This window comes from Parambassis ranga, chromosome 1 (assembly GCF_900634625.1).
Source record: "Parambassis ranga chromosome 1, fParRan2.1, whole genome shotgun sequence".
NCBI classification, from domain to species: domain Eukaryota; kingdom Metazoa; phylum Chordata; class Actinopteri; family Ambassidae; genus Parambassis; species Parambassis ranga.
In genome coordinates, this window is record NC_041022.1 from 17790920 (window position 1) to 17813643 (window position 22724).

Below are 22724 nucleotides of genomic sequence, written 5' to 3' on the forward strand. Positions count from 1 at the left end.
AGAGGCAGGCCTGTCGCCTGCCTTTTCTGATATTAGCCAAGCCTGACCCTGGGGTGCACACAACAGAACAGCGCACACTCTGCCATTATTAGATTCTTCTCCTGTGCAGTTGCTATGTGCTATCTCACCTTAACTCAAGCAATCTCCTCCTCACCCTTTTATCCTTCCTTATACCCCAAAGACTGATAATCCAACTCCACCATACTGAAGCGACGGTGTGCTGAGCCGCTGTTGTTGGGCCGTGCTGGGAAGATCAAGACTCTCCAAAATAATAACATAATAGAACATTGTTTTTTTTGTTCAGCCTCTCCTGATAACTTTGTAGCCTAAAGAGGAAATTAAAAGTGAGGCTCATGCTGTCGGTGCTACTTCAGCTGCTGCTGGCACCCTGGAGTACAGTTTGATGACTGAGGCAGGCCAGGCTGATTAAATGCTACAGTGATCTATTGATCAAAGTGGCAGCAGGGGGAGAAAAGAGGAGCAGCAAGGTGTTTAACGCTATCATGCTATCATTACACAACAACGCCTGAAATAATTTGAGATCGCCCCAAGTGGTATGCAATTCAGACTTTAGAACAGGGATGAATGATTTTTCTCATGATATAAAAGAACTAATTAAAAAGAGTTTCAAGAGGAAATGTGAATGGTTACCAGGTTGGAAACAGAATTTACAAGGAAACATGTTCAGACATCAGCTTGCTTTCTGTAGAATACCTCATGGCAGCCAGTAAAATCTACACATTCACTGCAGGGCCTTTAGATTGTGTGTGTATTTTTTTTTCATTTTAACCCTCGCAGGGTTCTTCACAGGTTCTTCAGCTGCTATGGTGAAGCGGATCAAAAAGGGGCTTTAATCAAAACAGTCTATCAAAGGATCGTGAGGCTGCTGTAAGAGGTACTCACATGAGAGGGGGAAATGTAGCTTTATAATAGAGAGCATATGTCATCAACATTGGCTTGTGGGGGAATGAACACAGCTGTAGTGAAGGGAAGAGGAAACACTGTATGCATGATATAAAGCAGAGAGAGTTTATAAATTAAAACTGATGGGGATGGCCCAGCTTCATGAAAAAATGTTAGTCCACTGTAAAGAAGAGTCATGAAGGCTCAGAGGTTGTGTGGTGGTTTGCTTTTTGACTATTCTTTTTGTTTGTCTGCATTCCAGCAGGTGATTTTGAAACCAGCCTCAAGTGGCCATCTGAGGAACTGCAGTTTTGGCACTCGTTTTGTCTGCCTCACAGAATATGATGGAGTCACAGGTAGTACTCTGATCCAGCAGACAGGAGGTCATTTTAAATGTGGGGTCATATTTTCTTCAATTGTTAGATGGTAATATTTACAGATTTAGTTGGTTAGATTTAGGAAAAACATTGTGGTGTTCACAATGTTTTACTCTCGGAAACTCAAGGTTACCAGGCGATCGCTGCCATACTAAATTGGCATCTTCTGTTTTTTAGTCTGTTTTCATGAAACTACTACTTCTGGACCAATGTAGCGCACATTTTGCTGATAAAGGAGAAAACCATAAAATTCACACCCACAGTCTAACCACAAAAACATGTGTGTATGTGTGTGTGTGTGTGTGTGTGTGTGTGTCTGGCAGACTTACTTCCACAGGTCCCGTCAGGCATCAGCATGTAGCCGTTGAGGCAGTAACACTTGTAACTTCCATATGTGTTCATGCACCTGTGTTTACAGGGCCTGGGTTTCAGCCCACACTCATTCAGGTCTGCAGACAGGGAGAGAGAGAACATGAGTGGACTGGAAGATGCAGAGAGAGAGGCCTCCCTACACAGAGGTGAAATTAGTCAGAGGGCAAAGGTGAACGGGTCAATCACCTCAAGCCCATTCATTTGTGTGTGGGTTTGAGGTGTCTGTCTGTGTGTCTGGCTGTTAATGTGTGTGTTTTGGAAAGGATGGGTGGGGGTAGGGGGTGTCTCTAAGGAAGTGAAGTGCTGCCATGTTCTGACAGGCCCAGAACTCCCCCCCTTTGATGATTTACCAGGAAGCCAGTGTCAGCCATCAACCTCCCCATCACCTGCACGTGATAAAAGATGCCATTATACCCTCTGACTCACCATGACTTCAGGTTGCGGCTTCACCATCCAGCACTCTCTGACAGAATATTTCAGTGTTTTTTTATGCAGGTGTAAAAGCAGAGAAATCACTGCCACAACAGTGCATGCAAATCTTATTAGAAGAATGATGCTGTCTGAGCTCAGAGCAGCGACGGCTCCTGGGAGAGAGCAGTATGCCCTGAGCTCAACACCTGTCAACTGCTTATGCAAATTCAAGTCATTATGAACCTTTTCCAAAGGAGTCATTCTGACAAGCCAAACACAGGTGTAACTAATAATTTTATAAATTCATTTCTGTGTTTTAGACAGAGGGGCTTGATGTCTTCTCTATATGTAGCAGTCATTAATGGTACACCCACATACCTCCTGCTAGGACACGTCACACTGCCTGCTTTACAGTGGCTAGGATAACTATGACATTTAACATTTTGCCTTTTCCCTTAACCTTTTCACTATGTATTCCAGTTCCCAATTTCACACAACACAACATGTAATGGTCAAGGATTCTTTTTGCATTTCTGGCATCCAGACACTTAGCCGCTGAGAGCCAACAGTGACTGCTGGCGCTATAAATGTTACAACCTGACAGCATGCACCCTTAAGCAAGTTTTTAAATGCTCTACTTGTGCCGGTTCTTATTAACCACATCCATTCTGTTATTATTTAACAATAACAATTAGAACTGTGAGAACACACAGGCAGGTTTTTAAAGATTTGTGCATCAGATTTTGTGCCAAATCATCCTGGCACATAAAGACACTGCAGTAACACTAATATGTTAGCAGACCAACTCACTGTTATCTGTCAGTTTAGCACACAAAGAAGATTTTAACCCTTAAAAAGACCTATAGTGGCTGTGGTAAAGATTGTGTGTTCACTTTCTGTATAATCCACCCAACACTTTCAACATTTTGTTGTGAATTTCAAGTTCAAATTGTTATTAGGCACTCTAGAGATATTTTGACAGAAAATTGCACAGGAAGTAATTAATAATGTCTGCATTCTATTTAGTTGTTTCACTTCACTGTGCTGAAACGGGTGCCGGCTCACTGGCACAGCCAAATGGAGCAAAGGTATTATTAAGTGCATTTTTGTCCCCCTTTTTTATGCATATGTCAGCCAAGCAGTTTTTCTGCTTGGCTGAGGCAGGAGCATGTGAAGCACTCAAGCTTCTGCTCCAGTGAAGAGACTAAAAACAGAGGCAGATGAAAACGTCAGTGAAGCATCCTCCAACTGAGGCTGGGGCTTGCCTTGTGTACGTGTGCTCTCCTCATCTGCTATGGCCTGTTGGGAATGGACTGCAGAATTACTGCTACCAAAAGCTAATATTTGCAGTTGTGTGTAGTGGATGGAGATCAACATCGGCGCTTTCAAACAAGGTCAAAGGATCTGTTGCTCTATTAGTTGGGATAGAATTATCTTTTTCCTGTGTTCTTTCTGCTCGTACTTTGAGAGAGAGCAGGATTATAGTGTAGCCTGCAGTAATGCAGCTCTGACGCAGAGTGGAAGGGTTTCTCATTTCAGTTTGCTTTAAACCATTTTGCTCTCCTGAAGCATTTTTTAAGATTAGGCTTTTCTCATAAAGTGAGTGTCCATACTGAACCTGTTACAGTAACCAAATCAGTCCTTTCATGTTGCCAGGAGTTTGCACACAGCCATTTTCAAAAGAAGATCCAGAATACTTTTACTGATATTTATAGAAACCAGATGGTTCCTTTGCTTCAGGTGGATATCGTGGCAATCTGTACATAGCTATAGTGTTGTGTGTAACTCTTGATAAGCTTCTTTATTTCACGAGTGGTTGTTTAAATTATGTTTTTAAATTAAGCCATGGCTGAGGCTGCAGATGACTAAATCATTTTGCTATATGTCATATTGAACTGTCTTGTCCAGAGTAGTTCATAATGAGTATGTGAATAGGGCTTAAAGACGTATGGATGCTGAGAGAATGGAGAGTGGTTAGGAGTAGATGTCTAACTTGGCCAGAACCATATATTCTTTATATATTTTCTTATAAAAAGTATAAGAAGTCATTGTATTTGCTGCCTGGTCTATTATCTGTCCATAAAACTGCATTACAAAAGAGTGTTTAAACATGCCACCCAAAGTCAACAGTAATTTTAAATATGGCTGTTAACATTTCAAAAAAACTAACATTGCCTTTTTTGACAATGTTTGACAATTTTGAAAATGTTTGCTCTGAGTTTTTATCTTGGTTAAATAAAGGTTATATTTATATGTTGCCCCCAAAACCTATATTTGTGTCCAGTGGGGAGAGCCAGAAGGGAAAGGGAAAAACCCCTCAGAAAAATCTGAAACTACACATCAATGCATTCATGACATCACATGCTCTAAGTAATATAAATAACTCCATCTATGAATATCACTGTCTGAGATGCACAAATAGACTGCATCTCACTGTATGGCACACGAGGGGCCATCTAGGCCTAGCACACTTTAAATGGTGCCGTGTTAAGCTGTGTGAACATATGCAGGGTGACATTCTCTGAGAGCCGCATACCTGCTAGATACCATAGTTTAATTTGGATGAATGATGGAGCAGATGTGAGGGTAGCTTCTATTAATGGAAGCTTCTGGTCTACTAATGCTCTGCTGGTGAAGGGATCAGAGGATGTAACATGAATTTGGAGCACACTGTTTAACCAGATCCCTTTTCAGCATACAGGTCAGTTTGTGAATGCAGTTAGGGCCATAACATACAATATGATAACATTACTGTTAATGATAGAAACAGGTGGGGTAATGAGGACCAGACATTTGATGACGTGTTTTCTTCTTCTTCATGTTAAACATGCTAAAGTTGAAAAAAATTAAAATTTAGAATTTTAATTGATTATAGCTGAATTGACTGGCCTGTTGATTCTGAGGAACAGACCAGTATACCAGGTTGTTGTTATGGATTGGTGAGGATTATTCTGCCAAGACAGTCCAATATATTCTAATTTCTGTAGAATTATTTAATTCTTACATTAATTTGCCTTTGATCAACTGGATAATATGCAGCAATCTAGTCATAATAGCAACTTTAACCCCTGCCAGGGTTAATTGACCGATCTGCTGCACCTCATACTACTGATCTATATTTATTAGTGGAGAATTTGCCTCATAAAACCATCTCTACATGATTTCAATCTGCATTTGTACTCGCAAAAAAAAAGTGTGCTCTTTGTGTTTATTTAAACCATATTGTGTCTGTGTGTGAGAGAGAGAGAGAGAGAGAGAGACAGAGTGAGTGTGATAAAAATCTTCCTGGTCTGTCTTTGAATGATTCAAAACAAATGATTTATGTTGACCTTTGTCAGACAGAAAAGGTTTATCTCTTCATTACCACAGCTGAAACCCTGAAACCTGCTCCCACTAGATAATAACAAGGTTCACACCTGAGCACAGTCACACACACACAAACAAGCATGCACTCACACACATCTTCAATTTTCTAATTAGTTTTCACAGCAAACAACTGACATCCTCATTACTGCCATTACAGAAAAACCATAGCAACACTGTCCATTGTCAGCATGGCAGATGAACAGGTCTCCACTTGCCCGTTGCACTGAAAAATAGCTTAAAAATGTAAATGAGGGATTATTGAAATGGTCACATTCTCAGACGGTGGAAGCTCTGTGAGTATCAGTGCAAGCCAAACACAGAGAGAGACATAAAGCCAGGCTCTCACAAACAGACAGGATGGAGAGAGGGAGTGGACAGAGAAGGGTGGAAAGACAGAGCGATAACAGAGATATGACCACCAACTGACAGTTCGACATGGCCCCAGGACTACAGAGACCTATGTGATGGCCGAGGTTAAAAGCCCGTCTGTGGTGTTCACTGTACGGCAAATGAACTGCTTAGGCACATCTGAAGTGATGCAAAGTGGTGTGATTTATTGGGTCAGCTCAACTGAGGTATGCTATACTACATTCCCGACACGCCTCTATCACTGACAGAGGGATTACCATGGGGCTCTTTCTTATGGATGTGCCTGTCTTTAAGCAAGATAACACCAAGTCAGAAACATACGTCCCTGCTGTAGCAGCGCTAGTAGAGCAATGAGTTCAGTGTCCATGTCAATGATGGTGATTTAAAAGGAAAGAGGAGCTCTGCGTTCCAGGTACTCAAATTAAAATCAGGAAAATCAAAAAGTAGAAGAGGACTGAGCAATAAAGAGAAAATCGTGGCAGCTCTTTGATACTGAGGCTGTTTTTAAGTGGGGAAGAAAAAAAGAGCGTGCTAAACACTGTGACATGCTTGGCATTCATGCTGGCATTTTTACTGAAAAGCTGCTCTTGGGTGGTGCCTTATCTGCCAGGCAAGGACAGAGCTGTGAGTGACATTCACTCCTCCTCAGGCTGCATAGTGCAGCACCATGCATGTTGCCAAGGGGAAGAAGAAGAGAAGCTTCTGAGGGGAGGCCGACTGAAGAATCTCACCCTCCGATGCTAGTCTCGCTGGCTGATGGTCCACGGGAAGAAAGAGGGGAAGGTGACTGGCCCACACTGGTGGGGTTAAATAGTCCAGAGCTTCTTCTTTTAGAAAAAAAAAAGAAATGAGTGGAGTGGGGTGGTGGAGGGGCATGGGAGGGATGGGAATGAGTAGTAAAGGGAGTTGAGAGTAAGTAAAAAGAACAGAGAGAGACAGAGAGAGATGTAGTGAGAATAAAAAGCAATGGATTAGAACACCTCGGACCACACCACATTCCTGGAAAGTACAGAGGAACATTATGCAGCAAAGAGGATTACATTTGTGGGAATTGGACATGAGCTGAGTATCAGAAAAAAAATAAGGGCACATGGGAGAAACAGAAAAAAATGTGTGTGTGGGGGGGGGTTTGTGTCCCTTCTTCTCCTGCCCTCTTCTGCATTCCTTTTCAGTCATGAGGATGAAATAGGATCTCAGAGAATTACTGTATCTCGCACATTCAGAGAATCCCTTCTCAACTTGTGCCTGCAGTCTCAAAGGTAGACAGGAGTTACCATTTAAAGAAGCAAATCATTGCCTGACTACAAACACTCCAGCCTTAGGAATTCCATCCCCTCCCCTCTCTGTCTCACCATCTATCAGTCAAGCAACCTTTCCTCCGGCAGAGAGCTAACAACGCCTATTGTTAAGTGACAGGAAGATGATACGGCTACCTCTGACTGCTTTGCACGCTTCATTCAAGCATTCCCCTGTTGGGAGATACGATAATCTAAACTGAGAAGTTATGCAAGGCTACCGCAGCCTTGCCAACTCTGCTCAGGAAAGAAACATTTGTCACAGGTCTCATCTGCGAATAGGAATCATGAATGGGGAGAGAGTATCTGACCTAGAATGTAAACAGGCAGGTGAATACTACATGTTGTAAACTAAGCTTCAGTTCACAGTATTTAAGTCAAAATAGTTCATTTTCAGGACATTTCTCTTTGGCTATGATGTAAACTATTTAGTCCCCCTGATAAGGTGTGTCATCTTTTCTTCCATCAACAGTCCTAAAACTTTCTTCTCATCTTTGGATGAGGTAATGTGAACCACAGCAATGAGGACCTCCAAAGTCCACAAACAAAGCCGGAACTTTCCCTTGTAATGTGGAATTCAAGCTTCATCTGATCAAACTTTTTATTTCTCATGTTTACACCCTTGGTTGGTGTTTCATCCAACAAATGTATTTCACAATGGTTAACTTATGTCCAATCTCCCTTCTGAAACAAGCTTCTCTGCCATTTTCCTGACCACCGGTGCAATACTTCGCCTTTTAACCTGGGGATGTTCCTTCACAGCTGTGCCTTCATCAGGTTCAAGTTTAAGCCTAATAACACATTTATATCATATCAATAGGACTCAATAAACACAGCATGGCAGCACAAAATACCTTCAGGAGATTGATCAGATCAATAAATAACCACGCTCAGGTCTATATTTATGTGACACTTTCCTGAGTAATAGCACCATCCTGCAGGGAGCATCTGTTGTGAGGAGATATTAAAGCAGAGACACTGCCATTGAAACTGATATTGTAAAACACAGGAACACCTGCTTCTTTTCAGCACAGAGAGCAGGCACATTGCTTATTCATCTTCACAATCTGTATCATTACAATCAATGAGAGATAATTCAGTCTTATTTATGTTCCTGCCTCATGCTTATAGGGGTTAATTGAGGTCAAATGTCACTTAATGTCCATTTAGAGAATGTGGATATAAACACACTGAAAGGTAACTAGATGATAACTGAGGGAAAATACACAGCATGATGATGATGAGCATGATGATGATGATTATGATGATGACATGCATCTAATACTTTAAATGCTTGCAGCTGTTTGACAGTTAAGAGCAGACGGTCAGGAAGACAAACAGGGAGGAAAAACCAACATCCTTGAAGTACCATTTACAGCTCTATACAGAAATGAGTTGAACACATACTTCAGCTACAGTGCAAGGCTATCACACATGGAGTGGTATTAATTATCTAATTATCTCTGGCTGACAGGCGGGAAGAAGAAGGAGAAGAAGAAGATGAAGAACGCAACATCTGGAGTCACTGCAGCTGTATTGCTTCTGATGTGTGAGAAGCCATTCCTCCAGCAACAATCTTTTAATAGTGTCTTAACAGCAGGTCAACTACACCTAATTAAATCCACCTGCACGGAATAATCATCTTATTAAAATGATTGGATCAGCAGGGGGGAGTGGGCTGCCAAACTGTTAAACAGATTATCATTATAATGAGTTTATTTGTGCAGCAAGAGCACATTCATCTGTCTTCACCACCCTGTATGACAGACACTGTTGTCATCAGCACCACTGGTGAGAAGCCTCTCTCCGAATCATAGGGATTCTTAGAGTCATTACTCTTGACAGCGGAGAGCCTGTTAATTTAATAATAAAATAATCAAATTTGAAATTTTCTGCATTGAAATGGTAAATTAATTGACAGAGAAACAAAGAAAAAAAACCCATGTGAGGTAAGTAAGTGTAAAGTCAATGCCTCACAGGCTAATAAAAGTTTGACAGAGGAAAAGCACAGCTGGGATTCCAGAAGAAATCAATACACAGTGTGCTGTGCTTGCGTTTGGTGTTAACACTAATGTTTCTGCTGTGGTTTGTTTCTGTAGCCACACAAGCAGTGTACCTAACATGTTGTTAAGCAGAGTGCCTCCAGGGTGCCACATCTGTCCACACCTCCCACTTTAGGCAAAGGAATGTCTGTCCATCACATGCAAAGTGTGAATGCTAGTTAGTGTGCTGATATTGATACTGATATTATAAACTGTACTCTGATCCTGTTCTGCTTTAGCATGTATGTGAGCCACTGTTTAATTAGAAATTATTTTTCAAATTATTTTTTATATTACTTAGAAGAAACAACAAATGGCATAAAAATAGTGTCATAATGCTACCTTAAGATTCAGACCTTGACTATGCCTCCATATGTGAGACTGCACCACTCTTATAGTTAGTGTCCTTGCAGACACAACACACAGGTGGGTGGGCTAAGTGGCCGTCTGTGAGGCATGAATCCAGTGAAATCAAGCAAGCTTAATGGACGTTTCTATAGGTTCAGGAACAAAGAGAAAGGGACAAAGCATAAAATGAAATAACACGGAGAGATGCAGCATGCATCACGTCAGCAGCCTGTATTCTCTGTCAAAGAGAGAATACGGGCTGCTCTTATAATTTATCCAATCAATGGTGCCTGAGCTGAAAATATGCTGCATCATGGGAGGAGTTTAGAGATGTTTGGGGTAACCTGAGAGGAGAGCAGGTAATGTGATGGAGGATTTACTCTTCACAGGCCACAGCGTGCTAAGCTGCTACATAATCTAAGGTCATGTAGTCTAAAATGTTCCTGTCATGTTGAGGAGGACATAAGAAAACAACAGACAGAGCTCAGACTAGGGTTTAGAATTTTAGATTATTTCAACAAGGATTGCACTAAAGAGAAGGAAGATAACTTCTAGTTGTTTGTTAATATGCATTTTGCTTGTGGAACAGGTCAGTTGGGTGTGGGCGTTACATATACTGGGAGATTACATTTGTTTTACACCCGCTTGCAGGTAAAGACAGTTCAACACTGACGGTTCCACCACTGCGTTTAAATGCAGTGCTAATACAATCTCCCACTGTTGTCCACAAAACTAATTTACAGACTGCGACTGAATTAAAAGCTACCAGGGCGACTACTTGACCTTTAGCAGCACTGAGGTCAGAGAAGCAGCTCCGGGCAACTCGTTTCCCTCCTTTGGTTGTCGCCACAAGATAAATGCAGCACCCCAGAGGGGGAGGATATTAGAATGCTTCCAAACATTGGCCAACTGGCACATCAATAGTAAACTTCAAATCAATGTTTAACGGAGGCTGCATTCAAATGAGAAAATCTAATTTATGGTCTCTGAATAATTAAATTGGTTTCCATAGCATGGGGTGGGGGGGAATTCAAAACAGAGTCCAGGGTTATCTGCTCCTATACAGGCTGAAAGGTCAAGCCTGCCACTCACAGCTGAGTAAAATGGTTCGCTCTGTATAACAGCTGCCAGATTATTGGACAAAATGGAGCTCGAAGTACAGTTTCATCTTGAAAGGTTTTGGAATCACATTTGTCAGATAAGTCTGTCTGAATGGTTGGCAGCAAGGACTGTTGGAGTTGGATCTGGGATCCTCTTTCATCTGCCTTTTGTTGCAGATTAAGACAAAGTAGAGCCGCCTGGCCGGGCAGACAGGAGCCACCTATAGCCTCCAAGTGCAGGATGAGTCATTTGGAACATTCCAGAACGGATTTCAACAACCCCTCCTCCTCCTCCTCCTCCTTGTTCTCCTCCCACCTACCCTCCCTTTTTTTTAATTACACACTATCCTATTCCTGTCTTAGGGCGTGAATTCCACATTCAAGCTGCTTGGATGCAGTTCATCTTAAAGCTAAATGGGAAGCTTTTCAACAAGTCCACACCATACACACACACAAACAAACACTTTCAAAAGCATGGGTTGGATTCAGCCGGGCCGAGTTATCTCAGGTCAGTAATTGAGATGTTATCGTCACAGCACTCCCAAGATCATTCAACATGGCCTCACGACTCATTTCCATTTAAGCTGAATCAGCGCAATCTCTTCACCTCCTCCCCTGTGATTAAAGCTTCTCTACTGGCGGCTGATGGCAAACCAGCTTCCGCTCCAGTGGGAGTTTTAATATGCTGGTTTTGCGCGGCAGGGAGATGTGGCCACAATAAACAATGATTACGCTGCCATTGCTCAGGGCACAGGTTCTCCTTCACTTATGAGAAATCTGAAGATTGCTCAGTGGACAAGGACCATATATTCTTTGTGGTGTACTAATCTCAGGGAGGAACTCACCTTGATTGCAGGTCTTGCCGGTGAAGCCGGGATGGCACTTGCACTTATTGGGTCCCACGCAGTCTCCATGCTTACAGCTGGGCTGGCACACAGCTGTTCGAGGAGGATTCAAAGAGGAAGAGACAGATCAGTGCAGCGCCCTGGCAGACTCCTTGTACCAGATCAGGATGACAAAGAACTTAATCCTACTGCTTCTTGACTTCCACAACCCCCTTGGCTGTAAATTATCTGTTTACTCCACATCACAGCAATAAGACAGCATGATGCCTCATTCATATAGGAAATGTGTTTGTTTCCCCCTCTGTGACAGTGTTATTATCATTGACTAATGAGAATAGAGAGGCTATTTTCTGCTAACCGCATTATATATTTTTCCAACGTCATGCTAGAACAGTTTTATTTTCCTTGTTTATATTTAATTATTTCATACATTTTAAGATAAATGAGAAGTCTGACCTTGTATATCAACAGGTTAAGTTTTAAAATTCATCCCTGATATTTAAACTGGCAAACAGCCATCTGAGGATTACCTAGGCGTGTATCATTTCCCCTTCAGACTAGAACCGAAACAATTAAAGCACCAAAGTAGCAGACTATAATTAGCTCCTCATTTCAGAGCTGTCCTGCAGATTGTACACGGACCATAATGGTGATATTCTGAGTGCGTACAGGGACGATGTAGTGCAGCTTCACTGGCACCCTGTTCTGTCTCAGTGAGCAGGAGGCTTGCCCTGCTTATCTGACTGCTCACTGCAGCTTGCCGCTAAGCATGTTTGATACATGGGGCCTCAGCCAAGTGTTACTAATTTTCATTAAAAGCTTCATTAATTATGTCATAATACAGTCCCATCAGAGGGTTTAATTATCACTGTGTTGGAAGAGGCCATACATGTGTGTGTGTGTGTTTGAATCACAGAGAGAGAGATATTGGCGGTGAGCGTTTATCACAGCAGTCAGTTTGTTTGTATCTGGAGAGATGTGACAGTGCGCTAAGCTTTATTTGTGGTGAAACAGCTGTAAGGTTTTCATACTGTGATGATGGCCTACATACAACAACAAGGAATAATGATTCATGAACCTGCTGGTTGGTTCCTTGTGTCCATGCATGGTGGCTGACAGAGCTGCAAATACTCACAGCACAACTAAATAATAAAATACAGGGGAAGGAGCACAAACGTCAAAAGAAATGTTTTTCAGGGACCCGACTGCAACATGTTAGACTTTTGAAGCTAGTTTGTTAAAACTGGTTGAAATGTAAGTTTATTTAATGCTTATCACTTGATTTTTTTGTCTTCAGCCATCACAGCCAATCAAATTTTATGGTGAAGCCACCAAACAGGAAGTGAGCTCATTTCTGACAGCGCTTTTGTTGTATCATAACCAACTTGGTCACATGATGCTTGACCCCTTTCCCAAGGGGGTCACAAAAAATTTAGAGCAATTTGGCCACTAGCGGGCGATGTGTTGTGAATTCGTGGCGTGCTAAAGACCGTTTCTCTGGCTTAACTCCACTGTGTTATTGTAGTTTCTTCAGCCTTTTTTGCTGTTTGGCCACCTCATTGCTTCTTGCAGCTATATTTATGAGAGAAATAATTTACTCTTATTTTCTTATTATCTTATTATCTACTCTTTTTTTTCAAAACAAGCTTTCAAAACAATTATGGTCTGCCATATTTATTTATTTATTTAGTTAATGTTATTTAGATAATCACCCTTATCTTTGTATATGTTGATAGTTTAAAATAAAAGTTTAAAAGAATTTTAAACCAATTTCAAAGAAGCTGTCATGTCTCAGTGTATGTGGAAACGTGCTCTCCACACACAGTACTGAATGGTCAAACATGCTTTTCTAGGTGCAGTGTGAAGCTTTTCTTTCTGTGTTTTATAGCTGATGCCGTTTGCATCAGGAAACCAAGTGTGCCAAAACTGTTATCCCACTGAAATAAAAAAGGCACAGAACTACTGCGCATGGTGTTAATTTGTGACCCTCGATAAAACATTTCTTTTTTTATGACTGTGCCTCAGTAGATTTTTGAAAACACTCTCAGCACTTCTTGATATCAATCTTCACCTAACTCTTCACATACACACAGGGTGGTCTGTTTTACATAATATATATATATTGCTAGGAGAAGTATGTGCTGCTAAATCTTGACCACACCATGCATAATCCACACTGATGGTATCTATCAGTGCAGCCTTGGGTCGAGATGTTCTTGCTCTTTTATTTTAAATGTTAGAAATAAGGTAAAAGCTACTTCTGTGCATACTGAAGTATTTCACTGCAGAAGAAACGGTTGAATAACTCTGTTTATATGAAATGCATGAGTTCAGAATCAAGTTACAATCTCATAAGTTTCCATCCATTCATTATGAAGCTAAGCAAGGCTGCTGTGGAAGGACATCTTTAGCTCAGGTTTCTGTCTGTAACATTGTTCAAACTGAATTCAGAGAAAGAGAGTATGAGATGAATCCTTTAACTAGTGCAGATAGCATCTCCAGACTCCCTCCACTTTATTAGCCTATGTAATCAAGTAGAATGCAAGTACTGTTAGGCCAGTGATAGGATCCAGGTTGTTAACACACTGAGCAAATTAAAAATGGTCTAATTTGTTGGAGAAAATGAGAAGAGCTGTTCTTTTCTGGAAGCACTTGTTCTTTTTCAGAAGTTAGTTCGACCTAACTAACCAGCAGATAAAAGAAAAAATCCACTTAGGTGTTGGTTAGAGAGAGGTCCACCAGTGAAGTGCGTTTTGTTATTCTCCGACATGGAAGAGGATTTGATTAGCAGGATCAGAGGCAAAGCAACAGGCTTCAGCTCTGAGGGTATTTTTAAGCCTGTGGCCTGGCAGGGAGGGAGATCAGGGAAACAGCCAGTGTTCATTAACCATCGCAAAGGACAAGAAGGACTAAAAATGGCCGGACCAGCTGGAAGGCCAAACATAGCATGTATGACATTCGTTTCCATGAACGCCATCAAAACATGTTGAGTGATGACACACTTTCACTCGGCTTTACATCAGCCATTCACACAAGATGGCTGCACATCCCTGTCATTTATTGTCTGTTATGATTACCTTAGAAAGGCAGGGATGCCGTGTGAAGCATTACTTCATCAATACAAATTTAGTTAAGAGCTGTTTGGGGTGGTTGTTTCATTACAGGCTAATTTGCTGATTTTATTAATGAACAATGACAGCGCCAAATAACTGATGATCACGACTGTAAACACTAACAGGTTTATGACCTACAGTGCCTGCAGTCTGACTTTGTTTAATCTTGTTGTCTGCACGGAGTGAAAACATCATTGATTTACAGGTCACAGTGCAAATTTTTTATTGATGATGATCTCTAACTGCTTTTAACTCACCGCACCACGCATACATGAATAGGTATATTACTTATTAATTAAAAAAACATTATGGATTTTAGCTTTAAGGGTTTCATTAGTATTCCACTGGGTTAACCAGAGGCGACTTTGAATATTAACAAGTCAGCAAAGAACTTTGGCATAATTCATGTTAAGACATGGCTTCAGGTGGAACTGGGTCGGCAGAGTGTAAGCTGTTTGCACAGATCTGAGGCCAGAGGGAAGAAGGGGGCTGCTGCCAAGGGGTCTGAGGTGCTACTGGTATTTGGACTGGAAGGGTTTGGGGTGTGTGTGAGGTAGGGTGGGGCTTGGATCTATAAATAAAAGTGAGATCCAGATTCAGAGGATGTGCCCCATGGCAATACATGTCTAGCAAAGATTATTTAGAGAAACATGTGAAGCTAACCTTGGGGCTGGCACCTTATCCCGACTACTCTGTGAGTTAAGGCGAAGAGAGCTGCAAAACAAATAGCCAAACAAACAAACAAACAAACAAACAAACAAAAAGATTGCGAGCACTGTTTAGTCTTTGTGAGAGGGGGGAAACATAATGTTAGAGGGCACAGCTCGGTCACTTCACACACACACACACACACACACACACACACACACACACACACACACACACCATTAGGAGTTCTGGAGTCACACATATTCTTTGTTGCCTCATTTTGAATGCACCAAAAATCTCCTGGATATCCTCCTATTGATCAAAATGTTGGCTGCACATACACATTTATTTTACATAATGTTAGAGTACATGTTTAGCATAATAAATGCTGCAGCTACCTGCTGCATTGCCTTATTTATGATTAAAATTAAGATAAAAAAACCTTTCTTTGACCCACAATGGGGAAATTGTTGCATTATTGGATTAAGAATAAAACAACATATATTATAAAATAAACTACCATTAAAGTATACAATAGAGGTAAAATAAGAGAAGGGTGCAGTATACAAGTAAAAATACAATAAAGTTCTGATAACATATTAACATGTTATTAATATGTACGTTTAGCTACTGGAGGTAATTTTAAAGTCAGACTGTGTCAAGTCAAACTGAACATATTTCATTCATGTCTGCATTCATTGCCTCCAGTTTTAAGGAGCACACCTTTCCCCTTTCACCTCAAACTCATCGAATCACACAGTTTTTCACGGAGCCTTTACAGCCCAGTAGTAATGAAAGAAAGCAGAGCAGAGCAGACAATCCAGATGAAGTGAATTACTTAAACTGAGCTATCCCTTTTCTCCTTTCATCGCTCACTTGTTAGCTCACATTACCAATTCAAAAGTGCAGCCTTAATCCTGTCCACACCATTCGAAGAAACAAAGACTGCACTCAATCAAGGTAAATCCTGCTCTCAGTGGATTTGTAAAATCGGCCGGGACCTCTAAGGAAATTATAATGTGTGATCTATTTAATATGGAGATGATATTCAAGCCAGCTCCTTCACAATGTAGAAAAAATCAATATGCTTCTCTCCTAGCCCGGCTGTTCTTAAGTCTTGTGGGAAGATCTGACTTGATCGCAAAAAAGTCTCCAGTCCTCCAGTCAAGTCTTCACAAGCAAAGTCAGTTCATGTCGAAGCACTGACTAATAACAGAACATATGAGCAACACGTTCTCACACATACACAACAGAACTATTTGATTGCTGATGAATCCTGAGGTCACTTGGTCAGGCTGTAAACACTGAATTTTATTCTGCACACTGTTCAGTCTAGAACTGCAATCTGTTCTTAAAATATGTAATATTTCAACAAACGTTCAAAGTCTGAGAAAATAAAGTTGATGACGTGATCAGAGTTATCCCAGCTCATGCCTAAGGGTTTTAACATTAATGCCATAAACCGGTGTTGTAGATTGAGAGAGGGGAGTTTCAAAGATATGGACAGTTCGGGTCAGACAACGTGGATCCCAGGTTTTAGGGTTTGACTCACAGAAGTCAAAGTATCTCCCCGGTAATGCTTTGATTTGCATCATTCTTCTTTTATATATGTTTCTAACAAGCACATCGGCTTTAGAAGATCAAAATCTCTGGATTACTCGCTGCTTTCATCGGCCGGTTTATCCTGTCTACAGTTTGTGTGCTACAATGATCTGCGTAATATAAAAAGGAAAACAAGTTGTGATAACAAGACTGAATTAAAATAGGGCTGTTTGATTGCTAAAGTGTCCTATAATAGATTTTAAAGAGTTTTTATGATTATAACATCTGTGTTACCATTGATGACAGAAGTCATGTGACTAAGGAACCTTCTTCACAGGTAGAAGGTAGGAAGAGATCACAAATGGAAATGCACTTAGAAATGCAAATGCTCCAACACTCACAGCAGCAGTAAAATGTTCATGATGGCAGCTGGTTAGAATAAGTAGCTTCAAGTGTGGCTCTGTCTGCCGGATGGCCTGTCAGAACATTATGAGTGGAGCTTCGGCCTACTATAAATCTAAAGCTTCTCTCCCTCTCTCTCTCTCTCTCTCTCTCTCTCCATCTGCCTGATTTTCTCACTTGTCTATGTATCCTAATGCCTCTCCCCCACTACAACAGCAATCACCTCTAAACCATTTCCCTTACACCCCAGGATTTTTACTTTTAGTCCTTGCTCCCATCTCTTTATCACTCTTTTAGTTCTGGGAGCTGCAAGAAAAAAAAGGTTTGATCCATTAAGTTTCTCATTCTTTGAGAGAAGCTGCACAAACTGATCACTGAGCTCTGTGGCTCAGAAAGCTACAATCCAATAGCTCCAATTTAATCTCTTCTATCTCCACTAAAACTTTCCAAGACCTGAAATCTGGGATGACTGCATCCTTTCACACACATGCTGACAGACGCACACAAACACACACACACAAACACACTTCCCAAAGCCTTCCACCTCCCTCCTTTAAGGTTTAAATCAGCACCTTACTGACTTGATGGAATGCTGATTGTAGTCTCAAGTGAATGGATTTGAGCTGTGCCCAGTCAGGAGCATTAAGGCAGGCACTCACAGAACAGATGTGGGTTTGTTGGAAAAAAAGAGCTTGATAGGGTGCTTACACTCAAAATGAGCTGATATTTTTACCTCAACAATGAACATGTGGGACTCCAAGACAACAAGGAAAACATGCTCACACACGGCTCTTTGGCTGCTCGGGCAATGGATACAAATGTTTCATGTTATTGTTTTATACATTTTCAGTGATGATAACGAGCTGCATCATTGCAGCAGGAATCTAAAGTGGATTAAATATGAGAATAATTTATTGTCCCCTGATACCAAGCGTCTGTGATGATAAAGTCATCTTCATCTTCCATCCTCCACCAAAGCACAGCCACTGTCTATTCCATCTTGAATTTCTGAACATGAGAATCTGTGAAGGCAGAGAGCCCAGTACAGATACACTGGGACTATACTGGGCAATGAGAGGGCTGACTCCTGCCAGGATTACGGCTGAGTCTGGCCCCATTTTCAAACAAACACTATCAAATGATGCGACTGAAACAGTGCCTTTATAGCCTATATCATTCCAGCACAGACATTGTAGTTCAAGTGTCAAGGCCTGGGGGAAAGGTAGGAGGTTTGTGAACAAGGTCAACTACTGTGTAAAAATCAACCCCCCTCTAGCTATAAATCTGCCCCATGAAACATTAGCATGACTTGTTTTTCTAGCTGAGTGTTTATGTAAGAATAAAATTACCATATTTTGCTTCTAATAGACCTGAACCAAGAGGTGGATGAAACACAGATTTGTCTCCCAAAGACCTTGGGTTAATCTGGATGAGCTAAAAGGAATACAAAACACTGAGGCCGTGAACTCAAGCAAGGCTGTTTGCATTCTCTAGAACAAAATAACAAATTCATCAAATTAAAGACGACGGCATTCTGCCACTTTTCCACAGCAATCTGTTAGATCTGCAGCACGGACCTCTGGACCCAAAGAGCAGTGTGTGACACATTTTCCACAAATATTATACAGAACACCAGCAGTACATACATTAAAATGTTGTCATTTAAGCAATGGAAAACAAAACAAAACAAAAAATGAGTGGATTAATAAACAATATTTAAGGAAGCTGTAAATATATGGAATCAACATGCAGCACTATCAATCCTAAAAGACCTTTTCCACAGCAGGAACTTAACAACTAGAATTTATACACACCGGTTCTGCTTAGCATGAAAGATGTGTTATATCAGTCACACTAGGTGCAGTGCAAACTCTGACACACACAACCAAAGCTACAACATGCAGAGAAATGACATTTGGCATCATTTGCATTTCCCCATTTTTGTCCACTAATATATGGAAACCCCAGAGAGACTGTGAGCATAAATAACTTTTTACTATTCAGGTGTGCAAAGAAGCAAGGCATGAGTATGTAAGGCAGGTGAAAGGTCCTACAAAAGGCACCTATAAATTTAAATAACTTTAAGACCCGATATAATTTAATCTCTTAGGAACAGTGAAATTATATGCTGGAACCAAAGCCATTTTTTTGCCAGGCTTAAAATCTGTTTATGTTGGACAGCTAAACATGTGGCTCTATAGGGAGGTTATAGTTAGCTTTCACATGTTTACAAAAAGGCTGGTGTATTTTTTCACTTGTCATCTAATTTCAGCTAACCACCTGTTGGCTACAGCCTGATGGACACAAGAGAAAGCTACTGATTTGCACATCCAACTGTTGGCAGGAATGAAAACAAGCATATTCCCTTTACAGTGCATGTACACAATTCCCTGCAGTGAAAAAGGCCTTCTTACAGTATGTGTTACCCCCTTTCTGGACAGCAAAGCAGCAGGTAACACCATCACAGGCACAAAGCCATGCAAACGGTTTGTGAGGCAACCAGCCAGATCCGAAAGCCACTGCTATATTCACACCTCTCTGGGTAGCATTACAAGACACAGGACCATGTTTACACAATGTATGTCAAAAATGTGATGTGATAATATGACACAGGCGTTTGCTGCTGTGATACTATTAGTAATGACAGGACACATCCTCTGAATCCTGAAGTGGAGCTGCTGAATACTCAAGGCATGTACACCTGGCAACACCACATTAACACAACTGTTTCTGCGTCTCTTCTTCTGGTAGTGTTTGTTTTTGCACAATATAATCAATCTCCTATCTACCTTTGAATGTGTCCACCTGCAGCTATAGTCTCTCCCTCATTATGACCACCCGCAGTGTGAATATAAATGTCAGCCGGTCCACCAGTCCAACCAGCCATTACCATCAATCTTTACTCAAAGATTGTTCCAGGTGCAGCGATCCATTAGCTGATTCTGTTGTCACAATGTGCACGTGTGTTTGTGTGAGTGTTTCCCTTTAGTGGTGGTGTTGCAGCATGTTCTCAGTTTAATAGCATCTTTGACCCCAGCTTGAAACCTATAGCAACCTTGTTAGCCCCCATCCGCCCCCAGCAGCAGCAGCAGGCATGGTGGCACTCACGCTGGCATTGACCCCAGGAGCGGCGCGTCCATCCCCAGCAGCAGTCCACCCTGGCCCCGTACCGGCACAGGCCGTTAGATGATGCCATCTGCCGTGGCCACCTGCGAGTGGATGACATAATTAGTTTATAACCAATTAAAATGTCTTAATGAAAGGCGTGAGTTGTTTTTGACAGAGTAGAATCAAAGCTTTCACATGAGTCATCAGCTGGGGTGAAAAGAATGATTCCTGCCTCTTACTCACTATATAAGGTCAAATGTGTATTGGGCATCATTTAACCCTAATATAGTGCTCATACTCACAATGCATCGTGATCATCGTAGAGTACGAGCAATGGAGCAATGCAGCACATTTTAATTAGAAATGACATGATTAATGGCACAAAAAAGTATTTTGCATTTTCCAGGTGAGTTGACTCTCAACAACAAACACCCTTTGTGAGCAGGAATGATTTCAGACAGCTGGCTGTGAATACAAATGGATGAGGCCGAATTATCTTCCTTGTGGTTCTGCCATGTTGGAAAAAGGTGCCATTTTTCAATCAGAGTCTGTGCAGTGAAGAGGTGAAGCCACATGGTTGCTGATCTGTCACCAGCCCACGTGCACACTGGGCACACTCCTCTCTCAACTTTTTGTGCCGCTTGGCTGCTCACCTGGCTCCTGGCCCTGACGTTACTTCCTGCTTTTAAAGGCCAGCAACAACTCTTTTTATTATGAACATCCTGGCTGAGAAATCACAGAGGACCTAACATAGAAGGGTGAGAAGATACGAAAAGAGCAAGAAGTTGATTGTAGAATAAATCTTGGACAGGATTTTAGTTGACAGCTTCAGAAAATATCAGGCTCTGAGATACATGCTGATTATTGTCATGTTGTGCTTGTTTGATGTTTAGCTGGTAGCAAAGTTGTCAACTCACAAGTTCTTGATCACATGCCAAGTCAGCCCATTCAGATGCCACCAGCTAGACATCTAATGATCGCGGTGTCAAATTAAACTTCTCTGAAAATGTGCTTGGTCTAAATTTATAAAGTACAATATTTATAACAGTGTTTTACATCCTAAAGAGGCGTTTCAACTTCCATCCATTCACTAGGAAGACCCAGGTTTATGTCACGCCCCATCATAAAAAACAACTCCTATTAAAATGCATTAACAGTAGTTTCAAATTCGTGCTGCTGTCAGTGTGCATGAAAAAAAAAAACATTTTGTTTGTGTCTGACAGTATTCTGCATGACAGTGTGTTTACCTGCATGCATCAAAAACTCACTGAACCATGAAGGGTCAATACAACTTAGACTACAAACCAGGAAGCTGCACCAAAACCTGTTCACTAGCCACAAATTCTGCATATTTATATGTAACGAGAGATTATGATTCATTGATTTTTTTAATCGCAATGGGGTCTATTTAATAATATCCTGAAGAAAATGAGTATGAAGTATCTGATGGTGTCAGTGAGGGTGTCAGCCTGACTCCTCACTGCTTCGGTGCAGATTATCTTTGCACCATGGTAATAACACTGATAGCACATCACATCGTGTTGGTTTGCGTGATGTCAAACTGGAAACCCGTTCTGAAAGCCTGCCAGGTCTGATCTGAATTCCATCTCCAGTGTGCATCACTGCGCTGTACTGACACCTCTGAGAACTTCACATTACAGTTCTGTTCATTATTCTCTAAAAAAAGATTAGAATCGATGTACTTCTGAGCGACCCTTGAAAATCCAGTATTTTCCTTTATGACAGTGGAACATACTATCATCCCTGCCACAGAGAGAACATGCAGGTATTAGTTTTATACAGATAAAGGTTATTTCCCAAGCAGTGTGATCCCTCTATGAGAAATTACAGCCGGATGTTTTTGTTACACCATGTTCTATTCTGCTGAGAGTGAGAAATAGCTTCTTGGCAGACGGTGCGTGTGAATTACCTTTTTTTATCTGTACCAAGACCGAGCACATATTTATGGAGAAAATAGAGTGAAGGAATGAGTCCAGTTGAAGATCCTGATGAAAATCCAAGCCACATACTTTGAGAGACTCTTAGATGTTTCCTAAAATCTAGCAAATAATAAATGAATCAAAATCATAGACCTCGCCAGGTGAATTAGCGCTTTCCTTTTTTTTTTTTCTTTTACAACAAAGAGGACTGCTGAGACTGTTTTATTGTTATTATAAGAGATGTGGACTCATGAGAGCTGTGCACCGCTCACTAAATGAATCCAATATATGAAGTTCTAAAATTCAGGAAACAATCAACAAAACAAAAGAGGAGTTCTCTTGATTTACTCGCTTCACAAAAAGGATGCTTTATTGTGCAGCGATGAGAAAGTGAGGTTGTTGCTCAGTATTCAAGGCACATCCTTCTCCAGTATCCCTGCCTGTTAGTGTCTCTATGCCAAGATGAGGAAATGCTAATGTTTGCCCCTGCTGCCAATCACCTCTTTGGAAAAAAAACCAGATGGATGCTAAGTGAGAGTGGCA

General features: G+C 41.2%; 1 protein-coding gene across 8 annotated transcripts in view; it reads right to left on the minus strand.

Moving 5' to 3' along the window:
- The window catches only part of npnta (nephronectin a), a 43931-nt gene that overhangs the window by 14980 nt on the left and 6227 nt on the right, over positions 1–22724 (minus strand). For 2 of the 8 annotated variants that reach the window (XM_028409730.1, XM_028409741.1), the window contains 5 exons: positions 20242–20342; positions 15205–15255; positions 11429–11521; positions 6530–6625; positions 1610–1729 (listed from right to left, as the gene is read on the minus strand). In XM_028409730.1, the coding sequence (XP_028265531.1) occupies positions 1610–1729; positions 6530–6625; positions 11429–11521; positions 15205–15255; positions 20242–20342 (461 nt within the window). The remainder of the gene's footprint in view (positions 1–1609; positions 1730–6529; positions 6626–11428; positions 11522–15204; positions 15256–20241; positions 20343–22724) is intronic. The other 6 variants (XM_028409759.1, XM_028409750.1, XM_028409766.1 and 3 more) reach the window with 6 other exon arrangements.